Here is a 25,526-nt window from a genome sequence, read left to right as displayed (position 1 = left end):
GGCCTTAACTTAAAGTTTAATTTTAAGTTTATTTTATTCCAGTTTTGATCTTAAGTTCAGACTGACAATTTCCGTTATGTAACAGAACTTATAAAAAACATTTTTAAAAAGTTTATTTGTTAATTAATCAATCAAATGTCTTCCGTTAGAATAACTTGTTAAGGCTAGTGAGTAATATTGGTGTAGGTATGTTTATGTATGTTCGTGTGTGAGTGTAAATGCATCTGTGTGTGAGTTTGTGTGTCTGTTTCTTCATATGTGTCCTCAAAATTGTCAATGAATGAATATTTGAATGACAATTAATATTGTAAAGCGCCATATAAGTAACTTATTATTATTATTATTATTATTATTATTATTATTATTATTATTATTATTATTATTATTATTATTATTATTATTATTGTTATTACTATTACTATTACTTTTATTATTATTATTATTATTATTATTATTATTATTATTATTATTATTATTATTATTATTATTATTATTATTATTATTATTATTATTATTATTATTATTATTATTATTATTATTATTATTATTATTATTATCATTATATTATTATTATTATTATTATTATTATTATTATTATTATTATTATTATTATCATTATTATTATTATGTGTGTATGTCTATGTGTGTGTGTGTGTATCCCCATGTGTATGTGTGCATTTCTATGTGTATGTGTGTGTATGTTCATTTGTGACCCATCATCTCAAAACGGTATTATGTCGGAACGAAATAGATGCTTAAAAGCCAAATTAAATGTTAAACTGGTCATAAATATAAATTGTTGGCATTAGCACCCTAAAATAAGATTGTCATTTTCCTCAGTAAATCATATAAACTCAACACAAATCTGATATTTCTGGCTATAAATTCAATTTTCAACATCTTAAACAAACCCGACTTAATACCGTTTCGAGGCGAAGGGTCACGTTTGTATGTGTGTATGTATATATGTATAGATATATATATATATATATATATATATATATATATATATATATATACGTGTCTGTGTGTGTGTGTGTGTGTGTGTGTGCGTGTGCGTGTGTATGTATGCACATAGGGCAATGTAATTTTCGAAACTCAAACTTTTGTTTCTTTCCATTTCATACCCAGAGCAGATTTATGATCAAAAGACTCGCACAGCCGCCTGGTTCGTGAGTAATTGTCACACCCAAAGCAAACGAATGGAATACGTTCGGGAATTACAGGTTAGATGATGATATTTAACTTGCTCATCTTTGCAATGTTAGGAAAGGATTTTTGATGTCTATGAAGAGAATTGGATTCAGTGGTCTGATGTCACGCCGCCCGGAAACGGCGGCCATTTTGGTTCTAAACAAAGAAAATCATTACTTTTTATTCTTCATGCTGGCTAGAACTTTTCATATGCCTTGTGATCAGAATGTGTAAAAGTCAAAACATGATCAAATTTATGTTTTTCCCCTCTGGATACGCTTTTATCCTCGGCGGGGAAATATTTCATACGGGCGTCCGCCATTGTTTCGATAGTTTAGAGCCAGTATTACTAAACTACCATGCGTCATTAGGAAGGAAGTGACGTTACGACTGTTGAAGAGTATTACTAATAGGTAACAAAAGTTTAGTGTGGTATAAAAAAAAACTTGTTCCAATCTTCTTCTTCTTCTTCTTCTTCTTCTTCTTCTTCTTCTTCTTCTTCTTCTTCTTCTTCTTCTTCTTCTTCTTCTTCTTCTTCTTCTTCATCTTCTTCTTCTTCTTCTTCTTCTTCTTCTTCTCTTCTTTCTTCTTCTTCTTCTTCTTCTTTTCTTCTTCTTCTTCTTCTTCTTTCTTCTTCTTCTTCTTCTTCTTCTTCTTCTTCTTCTTCTTCTCCTTCTACTACTACTACTACTACTACTACTACTACTACTACTACTACTACTACTACTACTACTCACACTTCCAAGGAGTTTTGAACCGGAGGAGTAGTAGGTGTGACGTCACGACTTCTCTGTGACCAATCATCAAGAAACCGCATTATGTTAAGAGGAGCCTCTCGCTGAAAATTTGATCATAAGCTTAGATCAATATTAGATATTTTGGTATTTGTATAGCGCTTTGCCTCGTAGATAAAAATCACAAGATAATGTAAAAGCTTTCCTTGAGGAGATGGACTCGATTCTTGCACTTCCTTTATCTGGTCATTTTGACTTCTTTATTTCGTACTGTAAATGTTGCTGCTCGAAGCTCGAAGAAATAACTAATAATGTGAAATTGAATGTAGGACTCAATTTCATTACAAAAACAGATCAAATGAACGTTTCGGGTTTCCCCTTTATCAACAAAACAGGATGAATGAAACACCACAGATGAATGAGATAATGTGGTAGTGGCGTAGTTAAGATGAATAAACAAAACATCAAAAGGAGAAACCCGAAACGTTCATTTGATGTGTTTTTGTAATTAAATTGAAGCTAACATTCAATTTCACATTATTAGTTATTTATTTAGTACGCGTATAAAGAAACAAAGATGGAAACTGTTCAGACACGTGCCGCGACGAGATGAAAATATTCCAGCACAAACCTCAATGGATGATTACTTCAAACAAGGAGCCAAATACAGAGGGCGTACACCAACTTCACTTCCAACAACATTGAATCAAGATCTCAAAAATTATCAAATACTTTTAGAAACAACAACCGAAGAACTGATTTTAACAACATCCAACTGCCTCAGCACCTTAACACACATGATGACATTCGAAAGCTAAGAACACATGCACTAGACTAGCTGGATAATAGAAACAGACTGACAAACTCGAAGTGACGCACACATTCACGCCAAGCGTCCATAGAGACTGCGCAGCCATAATCATTATTTAGTTGTCCTCCAAACGACTTACAAGCGGGGGTCCCCAGCAAACAGTATTGTATAACCTGTAGGTTGAAACATGACGGCTTGAAGGAGCTTTGGCAAACATATTTGATAAAGACTAGACAACTCTGTTACCGGCCAGGTAATCTTGTTCCACTTACTTGAGTGCAGTGAGAAAATGTGAGTAAAGAGAGAATTTCCAAGGACATTAATTAATGCCGTCCAGTGCCGTCGCCTTCGTAAACTTGATCAGCTCACATTTTATTTTTTATATTATTATAAACCACTCAAAAGTATATAAGGGTTTCATAATTGTTACATATCTTTGTTCAATTTATTGGACTCAAAGAAAAACATTAATTAATTATTGCATTTTTATCAAATTAGCGATGTTTGATGCTTTTTCTTTCTGATCTCTTCATAGTAGTTTTTCTCTCATCTATACATATTAATTTTTTCTCTCACATTTCATCAAAATAGTTTTTGTATCTCATCTCTTCATAATAGATTGTATATCTCTTCCCTTCATGGTTGTAGTTTATCTCTCATAGCTTCCTAATAGTTTTTCTCTCTCATCTCTTTGTAATATTTTTTTCTTCTCTTTTGTCTCTTTATAATAGTTTTTCTCTCCTCCTCATCTCTTCATAGTAGTTTTTCCCCTCTTATCTCTTCATAACATCTCTCTCTCTCGCTCGCTCTCTCTCTCATTCTCTCTCTCTCTCTCTCTCTCCCTCTCTATCTATCTATCTATCTATCTAACTATCTATCTATCTCTTCCTATCTCTCTCTCATCTTTTCATAATAGTTTTATTCTCACATGTCTTCATAATAATTTTTCTCTATTATCTCTTCCGAACCTAGAAATACATTGACGTTGACATCTATGGCAAGTGTGGAAAAAAAAGTTATGGACAATTTGGATCGGAACACGATTTACTGAACAAAACGTACAAATTCTACTTGTCATTTGAGAATTCCATCTGTAAAGATTACGTGACTGAGAAGTTTTTCAAGCTCTTCGCCCCCAATTTATACATTATACCCGTGGTTCGTGGTGGTTTCGACTATGGAAAATATTTCCCACCTTATACGTTTATAAACGCTGCAGATTTTGGATCACCGTCCGATCTGGCGACTTTTTTAAAGGACGTTTCGGGTAGTTTTGAAAATTACGTGAAGTACTTGGAGGCAAGAAACATGTACTTGGGGATACCATGGGTGTATAAACATCGTAAATGGATATGCAGCATTTGTGCTGCCTTGCACCAAAGTGGAAACGCCGAAATGTCACGTTTTAAGGATTTCGGCCAATATTTCGCAAAGGGCATATGTCACTCGCCTGACATGAGCTGGAGAAAATAGCTACGTACTAACTTATTTCTTGTGACTTTGGGCATGCTAAGAATGTGAATGGATATGTGGTGCTTGTGCTGCCTTGCACCAAAGTGGAAAGGTCTAGATTTCACGTTTTAATACTGAAAATGTTACGCCGAAAAAAAGAGTAGGTATAAACGACAAAAGCTTAGGATGTCTATGTGAGCAGTCAGTATATAAAGAAAATAAAGCAAATTATGTTGCATCGACACGAAGAAAATACTAATTGGCCCTTGAGCTGGGAACAGAAGAGAAGTAAACACTTTAAAATTCTAGGAGAAATTGATATTTCGTCTGTCTCCTCACGAAGGCCGAGGGCCGAAATGTTGTTCGACGTGCGTAACCGTCGTAAATTAATACCCCGATTCTCCCCTCTATTACTACTACTCGCACACTACTTTTGGGTAGTTAATGTGAAAGTGAACGATGCTATGCTAACGTACATTCCAGGACAAAGTGTCCCAATCTAGATTGGTCCTAAAGAGGGTAGTGTATAGTTCATAGTCTGATGCTTCACTATATCACCTCCTATGCACTACTTCTTGGTAGTCTCTACTTATCAGAAATTTCTGAATTCAGACGAGGCTAAATTAATCCCTGAAGAACTAAGAAATATTGCAGTGCCTTCTGTACTAAAGTCACAACAAGACCTTGACAGCCTCAAAACTCTCGCCCATGACCGTGACCAATGGAAACAACTAACAACATGGATGAAGAGAGCAGCTTTAGTCATCGACTATGACTGAATCACACAATTTTCAACAAGTGTCGTTCGGACTGCGAGGCTTACTACTACTATACTACTACTACTACTACTACTACTACTACTACTACTACTACTACTTCCACTACTACTACTACTACTACTGCTACTACTACTACTACTACTACTACTACTACTACTACTACTACTACTGTTACTTCTACTACTACTACTTTTGGGTAGTTCATTTGAAAGTAAACGGTGTTAGCGTACACTCCAGTACAAAGTGTCTACTCATCAATTCGGTCGTAAAGAGTTGAATTCAGTGTAAATCAGTATCATATACTGACACTTCCAACTTCACTACTTTTGGGTAGTTAATTTGAAAAACGTTCCCTCGCGAATTTTGGTCGTAAAGAGGGCAGTACAGTGTATAAAATAAATCCCCTCGACCCAAAGGATTGGAGTTATTGGTGCGTACAAGTCTGATTGACTGAATGAGATGTGGATGTGAAGCAGTCGAATTAATTTGCAAGGGAGTTGCCATTAAGTATTCTTAATATCGAATCGACGGCGGGGTTTGACTCCTTAGCCTCCGAGTCCAAGATGATGACGATTCTTTTTTTTTTCTGATGGATGTAATCGTGTGATGTGGGTTGAAACAAGTGTTCACAATTTCCATTAAATACAGGTGTATCTGTAGGAGGTGGAGGCAGCAGAGATTTGGTTTCTTAGAAGGATTTTTAAAATCTCAAGGGCAGAGAAGAAAAATAATGAAGTACTATTAGAGCAAACTGAAACTAAAAGGTTACTAATTTGTCCAATAAGAAAAAGACAAATGCAATTTTTAGGGCACCTAAATCAACATAAATGTATTGAACAGCTTCCTCTCACAGGAAAGACAGAAGGTAAAAAGTAAAGGTAGACCAAGAAAAACATGTTTAAATTGTTTGAGCAGCTGGGTGACAAAGAAAGAGAAGAGTAATATTAGTTTCTTGGGGTTATCTGATCAGAGAGATGAATGGCGTACCATGATCACCGATGTCTGGCACAGACTTGGTACTTGAAAAAGAGAAGAAGAAGGCAGGTGTATCTCAAATGGAAAGAGTCGGTTGACCAGAGAAGTTGTTCAAATTGATTTGCCACAATTTGGTTTCCCTTGTAGATAAAGTCCACACCGTTTATGCTTTCTTTTCATCTGAGTATGACATTGATTGAACATTGATTTTAGCAATGATGTGGGCGTATATTATAACCCCTTGCTCTTGACATCAGGTGTAGGAAGGCGTATATCCCATGCTGCAGTCTTGACACCATGTCGTAGTCCTATATCCCTTGCTCTACACATACATCTCAGTCATAGTTTTTTTTTTAATTTGTTTGTTGGTGGTATTTTGGTGGGGTTTTTTTTGTTGGTTATTTATTTATTTGTATTACGATTATGTTTATATGAAATGAATTAATGTGATTCGCATTCTGAAACAAGGAAAATGTATTTTTTACATCATATTTTCACAATGTTCTTATACATCTTTTGTGCCATACTATATTGATCCAGTTTAACGGTATCACCATTCCATTAGTGAAAACGTGTTTTACTTGTCATGTTGATAAAGGGGGAACCCGAAACGTCAACAGTATCTGTCTTAGTCTAATAAATTGAAGCTTAGAATTCAATACTTCTCTTTATTTTTTTCAATAACAATTTATGACGTCAAATTATTACCCGTAAAATTTCACTAAAATTAGACTCTGAATAAAGCAGCATTATTTAAATGTTTAATAGGGGGTCCCGATAGTTCAGTTGGTAGAGCACTCGCTTCACACTCAAAATGACCGAGATCAACCCGGGCGCAGTCGAGATTTCTTCTGACTCCCTCCCCCCCCCCTCCCCCCAAGTCCACCCAGCAATGTGATTAGGTTGATAAGTCTGTTAGATCTGGCGGAAAGTGCTTTGCGATTGACCAGCGTCCAATCCAACGGATAGCAAGCGATTGCTATTGTCCGTTTCACGCTATAGAAACCTTGAAAACTTCCAGCTCTATGGGCCTAAAGGCTCCGAAGGACTGCTACTACTACTACTACTACTACTACTACTACTACTACTACTACTACTACTACACTACTACTACTACTACACTACTACTACTACTACTACTACTACTACTACTACTACTACTACTACTACTACTACTACTACTTCTACTATTTAAATGTTCATGGACATGTCTTTAATTCAAAGATGACGAAATCGGAATCATTTGAGGGGTAGAATAAAATGGAATTCGAACTTTGTTCCCATTGCGTGCAGCGGTTGGGAACACGAGTGGAATTCCAAAAAGCATGAGTGTAAGAATCGGATATTTATCAAATTAATATATAAAGTGTCGCTTTTGGTTCTTGGTTGTATATTTTTTACATTTTTTGTGCATTTGCACACACACACACACACACACACACACATATATATATTTATATATATATATATATATATATATATATATATATATATATATATATATATATATATTATTTTCCACAATGTTGGAGTCAGTCTACATCGATGTTTCAGGCCTTTTCAGCCATCGCCAGGACTGTGTGTTACATGAGTTTGGTTTGTTGACTGTTGTTGTTTGTTGAAGTGGTTCCGGTTTGTAGTTGATTAATAAGAACATCCGGCGATGTGGACACGTATTGTACATCTCATTTTTCGTGTTTAGTGTGGCTTCATGAGAGTGTTTGATTATATTATATTTCTCTTCCAGGCATAAGCTACATTGTTTTGATGTTGGTGTGTATCCTGTTGCTTTAGATAAAATTTTCCATGAAATGTTGTGGTCTAGTTTGTTGTCTTTTAATTTCCAAATATGTTCGCTGAGTTTTGTGGATGATTTTTTGTTAGTGTTTCTAAATGTTGAGGTGTGGAGGTTGTATCTTGTTTTGAAATTATTTTCCGTTAGTCCTACATATTTTTATTGCTTGTTTGTTTTAGTTTCGGTGACTGTGGCTTGGTAAATTAAACTTGATTCTAAACGTTGTTTGTTTAGCGGGCAATGTTCCTTATTTCTGCAGTTGCTTTTCTGGTGGGTTGGTTTTGCTCTTGTCGATGGTTTATTAAATTTTTTTTTGTTGTGGCTTGAAATTATTTGTTCTATGTTGCGCATACACGAGTAGCTTATTTTTATTGTATTCCTGTTGATAATTTTATGAAGCTTGTGGTTTTTTGGAAAGTGTGTATCAATTAACTTCAGGAACTGCTATCCAATGTTTGTGCTGACGTTTTTGTCGAAAGGTGGGTTGAACCAATTAATAGGTCGTTTTCTTGTTTTGCGTTCTTCACTTGTGTGTTGAGGTTTACATATAATATATGCCATTTTCGTTCTGCTTGTCTCCTATTTCGTTTTGCTTTATTCATGTCTTTGTTATACCATGGTGCTTGAGTTGGTATTTTTAACGTCATCATTCTTTAACCCTCTCCATACCAACTACAGTAAAATCGTCATGTCACATTCGTTACGATGCAACCAACAACTTTATTATCTGATCATTATGGTTTCTCATAAACATTGAAGAAAATTTGTTTATTATAGCCATGAAAACTTGACACTGTATTGTAGAGCTCAATTTGCTGAACAATGTTATGTATATAATGTACTTGTTAATCTTCTTTGAGTAAGAAAACTCTATTTTTGTGTTTGGTGGATGTGAAGTTTTGCGGAAAATTCTAAATCTGGCCTGTAAGGAGAGGGTTAACTCTCTCTTTATCACTGTGGCGGGTTGTGTGTTATTTTTGTGGGATCGAGTCCAACCAATAGCTCAATGGTCTGGATTCGAACTAGTATGCGCGCTATGGCTCTCGTTACCAGCTGCGCCACTCAACCCATACCACAAACGTTTAAGGTTTAATCTAGGGGAGATTAAGAATTGCCTTAGGGTCCCTTATAACTTAATTGTATTAATAACAAGTGAGTCAAGACAATAGTAACGCCCAATACAATAATAACAATTCTATACATAAAGTTTAATTATATTGTTACAGGAAAAGATAGAAAGAATAAGTATTTATTTAAAATCAGGAAGAGTAGCTCTAATTGAGTGGATCTAATGTATTATTTATTTATCTAATTACTTTGATATAATCATATGTGTCTGTGGAAAATACTATAATAAATGTGTTACAACACATAAAACAACAACGAGTCAGCTAGTTTCGGAATTTTAATGCTTGATAATAATCAACGTTCCATCAAAAAAAAAAAACAACAATGGCCGATTGCCCGTCTACCATTCCGCCCACTACTCTACAGTCATGCGCAAGGCACCAAATAAGGGAGGTAACAATTAGATTGGTTTGAGTATTTTCAACACTCCCCGCCCTTGGCCTGTGCCATCAATAGGCCAGCATAGTAGGAACCAAGACATGAAGCTTGGGAATTGATAATCAAATGAGGTTTCCACTTTGTCATAAATCCACTCATTAACCCATTCTTATAAAGTAAAAGCACTTCGCAAACAAATAAATCATAACAGCGAATTGACATGGGAATAATAACAAGAAATCATCAGAATAATAGTAATTGTACACAAATTGAGTGCATAAGTGATCATAAAGTTAATAATAATAATAATAATAATAATAATAGATCTTTATTGTCCACAAATATGGCAATTTGTCATTTAGTTACACTTGTCATAACGTTATATGATAACTATAACATTGAACAGACACCTCTCTCTCTCCCTCTCTCTCTCTCTCTCTCTCTCTCTCTCTCTCTCTCTCTCTCTCTCTCTTCCTCTCTTTCTTTCACGCATGCGACATACACAACATCAACATTTTCATTTCATTTTCAATTCGTTACATTCTTGGCAATTCAACACCAAATATTATCATCATTATCAATTGGTCACTTCATCTAGCCTAACATTAAACAAATTAATCAGTCAATCAGTCAACGCATCAATCCTTGGTTTTGCTGTACCATATGAAATATTCAACATTTTTATTGCTGATAGAACGAACGTTGATTTATACTTGTTAGTTCCACATTTAATCTGACAAAAACTTCTCCCAGATGGCAAAATATCAAATTCATGGTATAAAATATGTTTTTTTATTGTTGGTAATTGAGAATGCTTTCCTTTCTATTGCTTTTCCATGAATTCTTTCTACTTTATCAACAGGATGGTTTATTATTTTTGATGCCTCTTTGTAATTCTAAATCATCATACAATGCTTTATATAATATTAAGCGAAGGATAGGTCTTCAATCAACAAATCGCGAAATAAGATGAAATTAGTGGTGCACTTTTGTGTCGGAAGTAAACAAGGCCGCCGCCATTTCGATTTCCTTGAGACAAAAACATTGATACGAACGATTTTTCCGAGGATTTGAAGCAGAACTCTAAACGTTAAAGTTTGAAGTACATACCATTCATTAATACGAACAATCATACAACGTTTAATACGTAAATGAGTGAAACGTTGCCATGAAACAAATAAATATCAAAAGAATTCATCACATAGGTGTAACTGTGCGTCGCTATTCAGCGCCGCCATTTTAATAGGAGTATATTAAATGAATAACTCAACTTATTGTCCATACATAGAAAGAGGGATTTCTACCCAAGAGAAAGTGGAAATTAGCAAAATATGGAGAAAAGAAAATGAATTTGCATTTATCTTTTAAGCTCGGGGTCCTAATTGGTCCCACTTGACTATCATGATCATAATATAATTAACAAGGCATTTAAATTGAGTCAACCTACATGATACGTGTAGTTATTAAGACACATAAAGCATCATCATATTCACTCAGATATCAAACTTAAACAAGTAATATCAAACATCCAAATCAAATCAAAAGAATCTTTAGAATTAAAATTTAAAAAAAAAATTAAAATAAGGTCATTCATCATCCGATAAAACTGGCGAAGAAAATGTTACATTAGCCAATGACTATGATATAACAAGTTACAAATTCAACATAGTTGGAGGTCTAATCAATATACCAACGGGCGTTTCGGGTTCTTTATTCGAGACTGTTTCTGAAACTTCAAGCTTATGAAGCCTTTTGACAGCTCTTACCAAATCTCCCCTTTCAGTCCGAATCGTGGCTGCTCTGACCAAACCGTCCTTGCTGAGGATAAGTTTAGTGATTTTACCCATAGGCCACGTTAATCGAGGTTTATTTTCATCCCTAATGAGCACAATGGATCCCTTTTCAAGACCATCTTTACTTTTCCCATTCCCCAAGGATGGGAGATTTCTCACATAATCTTCACTCCAAATGCACCAAAACTTCTCTAAAACAAGTCTGCGCTCATTATCAAGAAAACAAAACTCCTCTTCATTTTGTGGCCCAATCCCAACTCGTACAGTACTGAATGGAGAATTTCTGCCCACCAAGAAATGTGAAGGAGTCAGCGGCCCACTGTGTTCCTCCACGTAAGTTAATGGTCTAGAGTTCACACAAGCTTCTATCTCAACCAGTAGTGTTTCTAACTCAGCTAGATTCACAAGATTTCTTCCTACTGATTTTCTCAACGCAGATTTAGTTGACCTCACTAGTCTCTCCCACCACCCGCCATACCAGGGAGCTAAAGGAATACTAAACTTCCATGAGGGCGCAGCAGGCCCAAATTGTGTGACAAGACATTCGCTAGCAGCTATGAAGGTTTTAGCATTATCAGAGTAGATTACAGCAGGGATCCCTCTTTTAGCTACAAATCGTCAATATGCCAACAAGAAGTCAGCTAGTGAGAGCGATGGTACAAGTTCAAGATGTATAGCCCTTATGACCCCACAAGTGAAAAGTAAAATGTAATACTTCTTTTCACACATGTCTCAACAATAAACAGGACCTGCATGGTCCACTCCCACTATAGAAAATGGGTTCGATCTACTGATCCTGTCAGATGGCAAAGAAGCAACAGTCTGGTTACACGGTCTAGAGTCGTGTCTTTGACAAATCACACATCTTTTACACACATTCTTAGCAAGCACTCTCAAACTGAATATCCAATAATTGTTTCTAAGGGAAGTTAGCAAAGTAGGTACTCCTGCGTGCTTTAACAGCACATGTTGAAATCTAACAAGCAATAATGAAAAATGGCATTTAGGGGGTACAATGGGGTGTTTTTCATCAAACGTGTAATCTCTAGACATTTCTAATCTACCAGACACTCTCAATAACCCGTCTTCATCAAGGATAGGGGATAGTTTGTGAAGTTGTGATTTCTTGGGTATCACCTTCCCATCAATGAGACAATTTATCTCTTCGTGATAACTTTCTCTCTGTACAAGCTTTAGTACATGAACAATTGCCCCTTTTAGTTCATCAGACTTTAGAACTGGTAGTGTGTTCAGTTCTTTTGAGGAAACTGAGGATTTCAGGTTGTTAATGAATCTTAAGACCCATCCCATGACCTTGATGATTTTGGGGTATTGACTAAACCTTTCAAAATCTATGACCTGCTCTTGCGTTTGTTGTTGCAAAGTGAGTAGAGTAGGCTGACATGAGCGCACTCTTTCCAAATTCACTTCTTCTTCATGGGAAATCCTTTCCTCATTGGAACCGTTATCAGTGTTCGAATCCATACTCTCTAGGTTTTCAACACCTTGGAGCCATTCAACAGAATTCGTGAGCTCATTAGCAGAGACACCACGGGTCAATAGATCAGCCGGGTTCTTTTTCCCAGAAATGTGACTCCAGTTCGAAGGGCTTGTCAGAGTTTGTATCTCTGTGACTCGGTTTCTTACAAATTGTTTCCATCTCTGTGGATCAGCCTTGATCCAATGCAAAACAATATTAGAATCAGTAAAATATGAGTAAGCGATATCAAAAGGTAACTTCAATGCATTTTTAACAAAGGAAAGTAATCTAGCAACAAGCAATGCTCCTAACAATTCCAATCTAGGTAAAGTTATTTTCTTCAACGGAGCAACTCGAGCTCTAGAGACAACCAAAGAAATTTTCTTACATTCCTTCTCGTGTACCTCCAAGTAAATACAACACCCATACGCCCTTTCTGAAGCATCAGAAAAACAAAGTAATTTCATGTCACTGCAACCTCCCCATGAGTAAACAGAGAAACAACGCGGAACTTTCCACTTACTGATGTCACTAAACCCATTTGCCCAGGCTGACATTTTGTTCTTTAACTCATACGGCAGAGGATCATCCCACTGCAATCCCATACGCCACAAATCTTGGAACATGATCTTTATCAAAACAGTGAAGGGGTTCAAGAATCCCAAAGGGTCACATATTCTGGCAATGAAGCTCAGAACCAAGCGTTTCGTGTATTGGATATTTTCTACCAAGCTTGGGTCGGCTCGAAAAAAGAAATAGTCTTCATTGGCATCCCAGTGCATGCCAAGTATCTTAATGGTTGGGGTAATTATGGCTGAACCATTCTCAAAATCAAAACAACTCTTTCTAGCAAGTGACACAGATGAAGAGCTTGCTCCCCATTTACTGAGAGGAACACTTCCCCTTTTCATTATTTTACTTGCCAAACTTGCCATTTGCTCAAGTTCTTCCTCTGTGTCACCTCCAGACAACCAGTCATCAACATACAAATTATCTATGATTTCATTCATTACCCTTGACGGTTCAAACTTTCTCAAATGACGTTGAATCGTGGCATTCAGGAGAAACAGGCTACTTGTGTTACCGAAAATGACACGATCGAATCTCATTACCCTTCTCTGTCCCCTTACATCCCAGATAAATCTATGCACATCTTGGTCTTCTTTGACAATTTTGATCTGATGAAAGGCTTTAGAGATGTCAGCCGTCAGCCCATACTTCCACCTTCGAAAGCGTAACATGATTTCTGTCAAGTTTGGGAGGAGATTTGGTCCAGTTTCCATGCAATCATTAAGAGATATACCGTTCGAACCCTTTGCTGAGGCATCGAAAACAGGCCTTATTTTAGTAGTTGTACTGTCCTCTCTAACCACAGGTCTATACGGTAAATAAAACACCGGGTTCGAAGTAATCATTTCATCCACTGGAATCTCATGGACAATGCCATTCCTTTCCATGTCCTGAATGACCTCATTATAACCTGTCTCGAGTGATGGGTCCCTACCCAATCGTTTCCTGAGAGTGTTCGACCTCTTCACCGCCTGCGACATGTTTTCATTCAGTTTTTCTTTGTGATCTGCCTTCCATGGAAGATGCACGACATATCTGGCTTCCTCAAACCTGACAGATTCATTGACCTCAGTAAGAACCTTAGAGTCAGTATTACAATGATTATCAATATTTTCTCTAATACCAATATTGACTAAATTCCAAATTTGATGACAACAATGTTCAGGAATATCTGACATGCACAAAAGCTGATAGCTTGGAGGACTCTCTTAATTACCATTTTGTTCAAAGGAGCCTGAAAGCATCCATCCAAACAACGTTTCCTGTGCATGTAGATATTTCGTGATATGACAAACACTAGGCTTTACAAATTGCCAAAAGTGATCTTATCCTATCAATATATCAATGGGGACTTGACTGTCAAGATTCACCAGTGATCCATCCACCAGTTTTAGCCCTTTGGTCTTTATTTTGGTGGCAACATCTTGCGGCAATTTGTGCTTACGAATTGGAGCTCAGATCTCTGGTGACTCAGTGACAATCATTTCCTGTATTTCACCAGAAGTGGTTTTTAAACACAGTTTAAAGCTATCTCTAATCTGGTGCTTGTTGGGTTTGGATTGTCCGAAAAGAGCAACAGAAACATTTTCCTTTCCAACCGACTTCAGTCCTAAATCCTTAATTAAAGATTTTCTTATATAGCTTCTGTCCGAGCCACTGTCGAATAAAATCGTTGCCTGTCCGTGGCTTTTGTTGTAGTTCCAGACTGTGACCGTAGCAGTCTGCAATACTACAGTTTTTGACTACGTGTGTCCCATCATTCTGGTTTGTGCCTTCACACACATGGTATGCGAACCTTCGCCTTCACTCGTTTGGTTATTATCGCCACTTTCACCTTGTGGTTTTAAACATAACAACGTATGATGTCGTCCCGAACACGAATGGCATTTACTCATGGACTTACAGTCCTTTACCTTATGCATATCGAAACACAGAAAACACAGTCCCCTACTAAAACACTGAGACCTTCTGGTAGCCGGGTCCATCTTTATCCAAGAGTAGCATTTCAGTGTGGCATGTCCTTTGCCGCACACACTGCATTCGTAGTCGTGGTGCTTCTGGCATCATTACCAGAACGAAGAGCGAGGGTTGATCACTACGGAAGGTTTAAGAACGCTCCCGCCTGAGAATTTCGTTGTGTAGAAAAGTGAGAAGGGCTTCCAGGTCACTCTCCCTTCCATCTCCTTGTCTAGCCCATTCCAAACGAATATTTTCGGGTAGCTTATGTAGGACCAGAGGGGTCAAAATGACACCGTATGTGTCTCCCGTTATATCAAATGCCTCGAGACTTCTTATGTTCGTCTGTAACTCGTCGTATAAATTCCACAGATCATTTGTATTCTTCCCAGTAATCGACAAATTCAGTAGCTTTTGAATGTGGCTGAACACTATTCTTTCTTTTCGTCCGAAATGTTTTTCTAGAATGTCCCTCGCCGCTTCATAATCTGCTTCTGTAAGCGCTAGCCCCTGAACTGAGGCCAGTGCTTCACCTTTGAGGGTTGCTTGTAAGTATGTAAATTTACTGACAATGGGTAAATTGGTGTTATGGACAATGGCATAAAACTTATCCCAATACGACTGCCATTGGGTGTGATCTCCACCAAACTTGGGTAGTTCTAGTTGGGGTAGTCTGACCTGAGGTAAAACGGATTGGGACGGGATGAATTGTTCTTCATTACTGTATTTAATACTAATGTTCTTTGTAGCTAAAAGTTTCTTTGCTTTAACTAATACACCAACTTTTTCTTCTCTAACTATTTCACTTTGTCCAATCTCTTCCTCTAAGTCACTTGTATCTAAAAGTTTCTCAAATTCACTTTGGGTCTCATCATAAGCAAGCAATTTTTCCTCTATACTTTCAATACACTGAGTTATTTGTTGTTCGGAAGAATCTAAAGTAATGTGTTGGAAGCGATTAGCCGCAATGGTTAATCTGGCTTTCGCCGCGGTCCTGGTCTTCTTCGCTGCTTCCATGTCGTAAATGAGTACAAGAATATTATACGAAATAATTTAAGAATACACATGAAATGGTGAATACTTTAATAAGAATGACAATATTAGATACAGACGATCACCAGCAGACGTCTATCTATCAGTCTTGATAGTTCAACTCAAATTGGAATAAAATCTACTCGCCTCCACATTATTTCTTGTGGTGCACGTTGGTGGGCCTAAGTTGTAGAAAGCTGTGATCTCGGCCATGAGATCCAGAATAATCGAATTCCCGAATATTAAACGATACAGTTCAATACATGTTTATCTCTGTCATGAGATAAAAATATATAAATAAAGACAAGAAAGGATTAATCTCAATCCTGAATTCCGGATGGAAAGTCAATTTCTACTTCCTCACTCAAGTGACTCGAGCCGTCGATCAATGAATCAATGTTATGAAAATGCATCCATCTGTCATGATGGTTAACAACGTAATTCACCTTTCAAATTTGTCCCACGACTGAAGAATCTAAACGTCCATGCTTCCCGCGTTTTCGGCACCATATAATAAATGTGTTACAACACATAAAACAACAACGAGTCAGCTAGTTTCAGAATTTTAATGCTTGATAATAATCAACGTTCCATCCAAAAAAAAAAACAACAATGGCCGATTGCCCGTCTACCCTTCCGCCCACTACTCTACAGTCATGCGCAAGGTACCAAATAAGGGAGGTAACAATTAGATTGGTTTGAGTATTTTCAACAAATACATTTGAAAATGGTATAAGCCCGTTTGGCTTATCTTTATCCAGCCGGCTTGCTTGATTGAGGCAAATGTATCAGCTAGTTCCAGGGTTGGCGCCTGCTTGCAAGGTTTTCTGGACTTCACAACAGTGTGTTATAGTTAGCGACTGACATCAGGGGTTTACCACTATTCATGGACTGGGATGCAGGGATTCGGCACGGCTGGGTGCTTCAAGGACACAGACAAGGACCTTCAATTAAGAGTTAATACAACAAGGTCTTAGAGCCAATCGAGTTTGTCTTTCGCCACCGGATCGTCCTTGAGCGACACATCATAATAGCCGACAAAGGCAAGGAGAAGCAGTAACTCCATGATAATGGTAGTTAGTATATATGTATTAAACATCAACTGACAGTCGAGCTATCTTACACGATGAAAATTCAACAGGGTTATGTCCCTGGCATTTCTTAATTTATTTTTATTAATTATAATTGAGGTTATGATGTGTGGCCGGCGATTGTCGGTAGGGTACAGACATTCAAGCAATATACATATTGAATATAAATGAAATAATAGCATAGATCATAAACAGATTTTAACTATAGTATAATATACATATATATATATAGTTTTGTATATAGTTTTGTACAGGTATTCCAACTTACGATCATCCATGGAATAGCACAATTAAAATATATACACAAACTATAATAGTAATGCTAGATTAAATTGAATTCACAGTAATATCTCGTTCTACTTTGAATGTTAACCAATAATTCATTTTACCTTCAGCCGAGATAGAAGAAAAAATTTACAAGTTTGAAATTGGAGAGATAGCTCTTCTTTCTTGGGATTCTTAGCGTGTGTGTGATTAAATTCAGAGATGAATTTGATTTTGTGAAATGAGGGAGCGCGTCTGAATTATGAGAATAGCCAATCCGAAGAATATTCCTGTTTAAGACAGCCAATGATATTCAGATGGTTGGGTAAGACAGAATAACGGAGAATTCCGGAGAGCTTAGGACAGTAATTGCAATTTTAGCTACTCTTGAACGAGACAAAAACCTCAGGGCATATGCACGTTGGAGTCTTGTTTGGAAAAGGTAATTAGCAGGAGGTATTGATACAATGGACAGACAATTTGAACAGGTAAATAAGCCTTAAGCTGAAAGTGAGTGTTCCGTTATACAATGGGAAGGTTTTCCACCTATTGCCAATTTTTCCGTTAGCAAGATTTAGAGCTTTATTGGAGAAAGGACTGTCCATGTTTTGTGTATCTCAACTGGAGGTGTTAATCTGCCTTGGCAAATATATGTCTCGCCCACTAGGTTTGAAGTGGTTTTGAATGAGACGCTGACGAATGAAAAAGAAACACGCAGTGAAAGAAAATCGTTCGTCACAATCACCCATTTTCAAGATTTTCCCCAAACCCTCACACCCCACTAACACAAAAATATATTCTTTTATCACTCAAACACAATAGCCGGCAGTTCTTGCGATACATAATTTTTGTAGCAAAATATGCTCTACAACACACTTTTCAATCTAATAAAATTTTATGATGTACAAAAGAAATTTGAATAAGTAAAATGTTGGTTGTATCGTAACGAATGTAGTTGGTAAGGAGAGGGCTAAGGAGCCTGTTTGATTGCAACCTGTACAAGGTCTATTGATTACAAAGCGCGACGTCAACTTAATTCACTCTATATATTGATATGCGAGTCTTGTATCTGCACACTATTATCAACACAATTCAACGCGATACACCGGTTCATTATCTTCGTATCAAAATTTTGTGACTCTACTCTTGTGTCAGATATCCCATTATTAATTATAACAATGCATTGTGTGTGTACCGTGTGTTGTCTCCACAATGTTATGTTGTTGGATCATGAAGTGTTCGTAGCCCGTGTAGCTTCATAGCCGGATACTAACAAAAAATCGTTATAAAACAAGACAAACATAATGGAGAAAAAAGTTATCAGTTGTAATCAATAGCCTAACTAATAGAATCATTTATTTTCTTGAGCACTATTCTTAGGATGTAAATTGAGTGCATTCAGTTTCCTCTCCTGTTCGTGAATAATTAGTTTGTCATAGATGCTATAGATAGAATGCGCTTGGCCAAGGAGTTCACAACATTGCCATCCGGAAGTATAACGGACCAACACACAAACGCTGTGTAACCATGAACGTTTATAGTCAGGTTAATACAGTTTAGTGAGAACAACTGCTCACAAACGCGGATGGCAAAAACAATAACAAAGGCCCGAGTGACGTCATCTTCGAACTATCTATAGATAGAATGAAGTTGACGCAAATCGAGTCTTTAATGTTGTTTTTTTCTTTTCTTTTTTGCCATCCACGTTTATGAGTAATTCTCACTACGCAGTTTTATCCAGACTATAAAAGTTCATGGTTAGTTCTGTGTGTTGATCCGTTATACTTCCGGATCGCAATGCTGTGAGCTTCTTAGCCAAGCACATATTATCTTTGCATTTCTGTAATTTACTCACAACAAACACATGAAACAAACCAGAAAACAAAACTACATGTGACCTAAAACGTTTATAGATAGTATGCGCTTGGCCAATAAACTCATAACATTACCATCCTGAAATATGACAGACCAACACACAAAACTGTGTGCAATCATGAACAGGCAGGTTCATACAGTTTAGTGAGAATTACTCATAAACGCGGATGGCAAAAAACAATAACAAAGACCTGAAAGACTTCAACTTCGAACTAAATGTATTACTATTTAAACATTTATTTAGTGAGAACTGATCATCCAACGATGTCCTAAAAACAATAACTAAGAAACACCGTGTGTTTGTTTCACTTTGTTGGTAGGAACTACGCTTCAACAGTCGTCACGTCCTTCTCTCGTAATGAATTTTGCTAAGTAACTGGCTCTAAACTATCGGAACAATGGCGGACGCCCTTATGAAATATTTCTCCGACGAGCATAAAAGCGTATCCGGAGGAAACAAACATTATAAATCTGATTATGTTTTGACTTTTACACATTCTGATCACAAGATATATGAAAAGTTCTAGCCAGCATGAAGAATAAAAAGTACCGATTTTCTTTGTTTAGAACCACGATGGCCGCCGTTGCTGGCGACGTGACATCAGACTATTGAATCCAATTGAAAGAAATTTTAATTCCGAAATAAAACGTTTGCGTTTGACTCCTGTACGATTCGGAAATGAAAACGAGTGATAAAGCTCTGGACAAGTGTGTATGAAACGTGACAAACGAAGCAAGAAAGAAAAATACAAGAAAAAGAGAAGACAAAAAAACATACAAAAAATTCAATCTACCTCGACTGGGGATTGAACCTTAGACCTTCTGGTTACCGGTTAGACTTGCTAAAAACGCGTACCCTAGTGAAGAATATTGAAATTAAAATAATCCTAACTATCGTGGTGTAAATTGTAGCAGGTTTTGAATTTGGTAGATAACTCAATAACACATTCATTCCAACTATTAGGTAACTTCTGTGATATAATAAATAATAGCATGTCTAACCAGTAATCAGGAGGTCTTTTTAAAAAAAAAATTCAGCTTCATATAGCGCAATATCCACTAAGTGTGCTCAAAGCGCTTTACAAGGGGTCCCTGGCCAACAGCAACATTTAACCTTTAGGACGGGACATGACGCCTGTTAGGCGATGTTACAATTTTTCGGACAAAGACAACGCTGTTAACGGCCAGGTACTCATTTTACACCTAAGTACGGTGAGAGAATATGAGTAAAGAGCCTTTTCCAAGGACTCAACTATGCGCCGAGCGCAAGGCACAAACCCAGGACATCCGATCCGAAAGCGAGTGTCATACCACTTTACCACATAGCCGCACGGCCGATTCCTGATTTTATTTTTCCTTCTGCTTTGTCATGTAAATGTTGCTGCTCGAAGCTCGAAGAAATAAATAACAATGTGAAATAGAATGTAAAGCTCCAGTTTAATTACGAAAACAGATAAAACGGAAGTTAACAACGCCACTACACATTATCTCATTCATCTGTAGTGTTTCATTCATCCTGTTTGTTGATAAAGGGGAAACCCGAAACGTCCGTTTTATCTGTATTCGTAATTAAATTGAAGCTTTCATTCAATTTCAAGTTGTCATTTACTTCTGCTGTGTCTGGCATTGTTTCATAGACACATTTTCAAATTGGATTCAACAGTCTGATGTCACGTCGCCCAGCATCTGCGGCCATCGTGGTTCTAAACAAAGAAAATCTGTACTTTTTATTCTTCATGCTGGCAGGAACTTTTCATATGTCTTGTGATCAGAATGTGTAAAAGTCAAAACATGATCAGTTTTAAAATGATTTTTTCCCCTCTGGATACGCTTTTATGCTCGTCAGAGAAATACTTCATAAGGGCGTCCGCCATTGTTCCGATAGTTAAGAGCAAGTTACTAAGTTACTATGCGTCATTACGAGGGAAGTGACGTCATGACTTGTGAAACGTATTCTTATCTCCTACCATTATCTGCTCCCACATTTTTACCTTGATGGGAAGTAAGAAAAAAAAAAAGAAATTCGAGCATCCGCAGAGCGCAATATCCGCTAAACGTGCCCAAAGCGCTTTACAATGGGTCCCTAGCCAACAGTAACAAGTAGAACATGACAAGACATGGTGCATGTTAGGTGGTATAACATTTTTTTCATACAGAGAAAACATTGTTAACGGCCAGATACTAATTTTACACTTGAGTACGGTGAGAGAATTTAAATTAAGAGATTGCCCGAAGGACTCGACAATACGCCGAACAGACCGGGACTCGAACCCTTTACCCTCCTGATCGTATTGGAGTGTCATACCACAAGACCACATAGCCGCAAGCAGCGATGTCTTTGTGAAATATTTAATAGACTAATTTACCAGCCTTCATTTATCGTCTTTTGTGTTTAATTGTAGCTATCTGATGTCCGATTACTAATTTGAACTACACACGTTGAGTGTGTAGGGTTATCGTTCTTGCCTTGTGCACTGTCTATTGTGTTCCATATAATCTTATACTTGTCCTGTGCTATGTCTCATTTTTTTTGGTTCATATTGATCATTGTACCTGCCTGCCAAGCACATTGCGGAATAGGGCGCTGTTTCTTTATTTCAATAAAATTTGTTCAGGAAATCAGAATGGCCTAGATTTATTTGTAAACGTATGTTATTGTGAAGCAACCAGAGCATGGTATTCACTCGGCCGTATACCTCTGAAAAACGTGTTGTTTTTTTTTTTAGTTGCTTTTGTTTGGGTTTTTTTTATAGGCAGAAAACTCTGTCTTCCAACGAGATGATAATGTTGAGACAACACACGGTACACAATTCATTGATCGCTTTCAAAAGAACCTTTCATAAAGTCCCAAATTTCATTCAAAATTTTTTGTTTATTCATCTTAACTACGCCACTACCACATTATCTCATTCATCTTTGGTGTTTCATTCATTCCGTTTTGTTAATAAAGGGGAAACCCGAAAAGTTCATTTGATCTGTTTTTGTAATTAAATTGAAGCTTACATTCAATTTCAATTCACCTTATTATTTACTTGTAATTTAATCGATCAATAATTGAAGGAAAAGTTTTCTGGCCAAATAGAATATTATGTGTTTTGCCATTTTTAGACTACGGCAGCTCTGTGAGTTAGCGCTTTAGACAAATAATATCTTTTTTCAACTTTCCTTATTGATTTTATATACTCACAGAAAATGGCAAACTCAGCCCACAGTTCTCACTGATGGAGCGCTTTAGACAAATGATATCTTTTTTCAACTTTCCTTATTGATTTTATATTACTCACAGACAATGACTAACTCAGCCCCCAGTTCTCACTGGACTTCACCGAAACCAGTAATTTTCTTGATGCTGTGTTTCTTCGGATTGGCCAGCTTCGTGTGGATTATTTACATGCCCCAGTCATCAGTCGGATTTAAACACGATGCTAGCGACACAAGCCGTCCCGTAACCAAGAACAGGACTAAGGGAGATTTCAAGAGAGATAATAATATGACTTCTCCGGTCTTGAAAGGTAATGCTATTATTATTATTATTATTATTATTATTATTATTATTATTATTATTATTATTATTATTATATTATTATATTTATTATTATTATTATAGTAGTAGTAGTAGTAGTATATGTAGTAGTAGTATAGTAGTAGTAGTAGTAGTAGTAGTAGTAGTAGTAGTAGTAGTAGTAGTAGTAGTAGGTAGTAGTAGTAGTACCAGTAGTAGTAGTAGTAGTAGTAGTAGTACAGTAGTATAGTAGTAGTAGTAGTAGTAGTAGTAGTAGTAGTAGTAGTAGTAGTAGTAGTAGTCAGTAGTAGTAAGTAGTAGTAGTAGTAGTAGTAGTAGTAGTAGTAGTAGTAGTAGTTAGTAGTAGTAGTAGTAGTAGTAGTAGTAGTAGAATAGTAGTAGTAGTTAGTAGTAGTAGTAGTAGTAGTAGTAGTAGTAGTAGTAGTCTAGTAGTAGTAAGTACAGTGTATGTAGTAAGTAGTAGTAGTTAGTAGTAGTAGTAGTAGTAGTGTAGTAGTCTTAGTAGTAGTTTAGTAGTAGTAGTTAGTTAGTAGTAGTAGTAGTAGTAGTAGTAGTAGTAGTCTTAGTAGTAGTAGTAGTAGTAGTAGTAGTAGTAGTAGTAGTAGTAGTAGTAGTAGTAGTAGTAGTAGTAGTAGTATAGTAGTAGTAGTAGTAGTAGTAGTAGTGTAGTAGTAGTAGTAGTTTAGTAGTAGTAGTAGTAGTAGTAGTAGTAGTAGTAGTAGTAGTAGTAGTAGTAGTTTATAGTAGTAGTAGTAGTAGTAGTAGTAGTAGTAGTAGTAGTAGTAGTAGTAGTAGTAGTAGTAGTAGTAGTAGTAGTAGTAGTAGTAGTAGTATAGTAGTAGTAGTAGTAGTAGTAGTAGTAGTTTAGTAGTAGTAGTATATAGTAGTGTAGTAGTAGTAGTAGTAGTATAGTAGTAGTAGTAGTAGTAGTAGTAGTTGTTGTAGTAGTAGTAGTAGTAGTAGTAGTAGTAGTAGTAGTAGTAGTAGTAGTAGTAGTAGTAGTAGTAGTAGTAGTAGTAACAAGAGATGAAGTGAGTAGGAAAGTGCCAGTAGACAATAGAGAATTTTAAAAAAATTCGCGGCGGTGATGGGGGTTTGAACCCGCGACCTTACTGGTACGACAACTCCGCCTGGCCGGTGAGAGCGTGACTCTACCGTATGAGCTATCCACGATCCCAAAAACGATCGTCTCTAACATTAGACATTATTAGAGCTCTCAGCATTAGTAGTAGTAGTAGTAGTAGTAGTAGTATTAGTAGTAGTAGTAGTAGTAGTAGTAGTAGTAGTAGTAGTAGTAGTAGTAGTAGTAGTAGTAGTAGTAGTAGTAGTAGTAGTTGTGGGCATAATACGAGGGTGGGCTGAAAAGTTTTGCAATTTCCTTATAATTTCAAATAATTTAATTAAAAACCTTAACATTTGCAATAACTACTTCCCACCAACTTGGCTGTAATATGTCAACATCTTTAATGAATATGACGTCTCTGCGTGACGTAATTGCGTTTGTCCTATTACGTTGTCAACAATCTCGGTCAATTAAAAATAAAAATAAAATGAAAATTACCGCACCAAAGGATATTCCATTCTCACAGCGTGCTGTTTGTCGCGTCCATGTACCTAGTAGAAGCGGCAAGTAGGACAAAAAGAAATGAGTTTTCCCCAAAGACAGGAGTTGCCTGGTGCCTCTTTTACCCTGCTATAGTTTGGTTAATGTTCCTGACAACTCGACAGATAATAATAAAATTGTAAGATTAAAGAAATACGAGTAGGTAGTAAAAGTAGTGGTAGATTGTGGCACGTTATATAGGGATAAGTTAGGTTCAATAGATAAGTGTTAAACAAAAGAATAATAGTACATTTTAATTATTAATTAAAGTTAGGCTAATTTTCATCTCTTCGTGGTCTTTATTTCAACTTATTATTATTTGTTCCTTATCTGTTTTGTGGGGGTGAAGTGGCCGAGTGGTTAAGGCATTGCACTGTGACCCGGAGTGAATGAAAAAATTTTTTTGTTTATAATAGCATGAGTTATCAATTTCTGTTATTTTATAGGTTGCGCCTACTTATGGACCAGGCGAAAACACTGTATTAATTATTATTTAAAAAGGACCACTTACCTTAATCGATAGTGACAACTTTGATACTGAACCTATTATAGGCATCATCAGAAATGGACAGGCATAAAATTTATAGCAATTTAACGGCTGAATAATATCACGTACAGTGTTTTATTTACTCTCAGGGAGTACACAGGCGTGCTCGAGGCCAGTGATCGATGTGAAAAGTGACCAAATAGAACTTTACTTGGGCAAACAATACTAAAACTATGATCTCCTTGGAAAACTCATCGGTTTTGGTAATCATAAAAATTATAATGGACTAGGAAACATTAAAAATAGATATAAATGTAAAATTTAGATTACTTATAGAAACATTATTCTCTGTGTGGTGAATTTTGGCCAAATCGGCCAGGCCAATGGCTATCTGGCAACCATGGTATCGAGAATTGAGATCTATTTCAGGCTACCGATTTCGAACGACTCTCACTCAAGACTTTCTGAGAGTAAATAAAACGCTGTAAATAATATTATTAAGCCGTCAAATTACCACAAATTTTATGCCTATCCACTTTTGATGATGACTACCTTATAATAGGCTCAGTATCAATGTCGTCATTATCGATAATTGGTCCGTTTTAA

General features: G+C 36.6%; 2 protein-coding genes across 19 annotated transcripts in view; both read left to right on the top strand.

Moving 5' to 3' along the window:
• Positions 1-6,604, top strand: part of LOC144957467 (glycoprotein 3-alpha-L-fucosyltransferase A-like) — a 40,826-nt gene extending 34,222 nt beyond the window's left edge. For all 5 annotated transcript variants that reach the window (XM_078888752.1, XM_078888748.1, XM_078888750.1 and 2 more), the window contains exons 6-7: positions 1,132-1,226; positions 3,712-6,604. In XM_078888752.1, the coding sequence (XP_078744878.1) occupies positions 1,132-1,226; positions 3,712-4,212 (596 nt within the window). In that variant the 3' untranslated portion in view covers positions 4,213-6,604. The remainder of the gene's footprint in view (positions 1-1,131; positions 1,227-3,711) is intronic.
• An 11,867-nt stretch (positions 6,605-18,471) lies between these two features.
• The window catches only part of LOC144958190 (glycoprotein 3-alpha-L-fucosyltransferase A-like), a 48,646-nt gene continuing 41,591 nt past the window's right edge, over positions 18,472-25,526 (top strand). The window contains exons 1-3 of one of the 14 annotated variants that reach the window (XM_078889986.1): positions 18,613-18,669; positions 19,311-19,433; positions 22,594-22,819. In XM_078889986.1, the coding sequence (XP_078746112.1) occupies positions 22,597-22,819 (223 nt within the window). In that variant the 5' untranslated portion in view covers positions 18,613-18,669; positions 19,311-19,433; positions 22,594-22,596. Of the gene's footprint in view, positions 18,759-18,815; positions 18,846-19,310; positions 19,526-22,496; positions 22,820-25,526 lie in introns of those variants that run through there. The other 13 variants (XM_078889978.1, XM_078889979.1, XM_078889989.1 and 10 more) reach the window with 13 other exon arrangements.

The sequence above is a fragment of the Berghia stephanieae genome, chromosome 12 (genome assembly GCF_034508935.2).
Source record: "Berghia stephanieae isolate SIO BIC M18660-M18661 chromosome 12, UCSD_Bste_1.3, whole genome shotgun sequence".
NCBI classification, from domain to species: Eukaryota; Metazoa; Mollusca; class Gastropoda; order Nudibranchia; family Aeolidiidae; genus Berghia; species Berghia stephanieae.
This window is presented reverse-complemented; position numbering and strand designations above follow the sequence as displayed.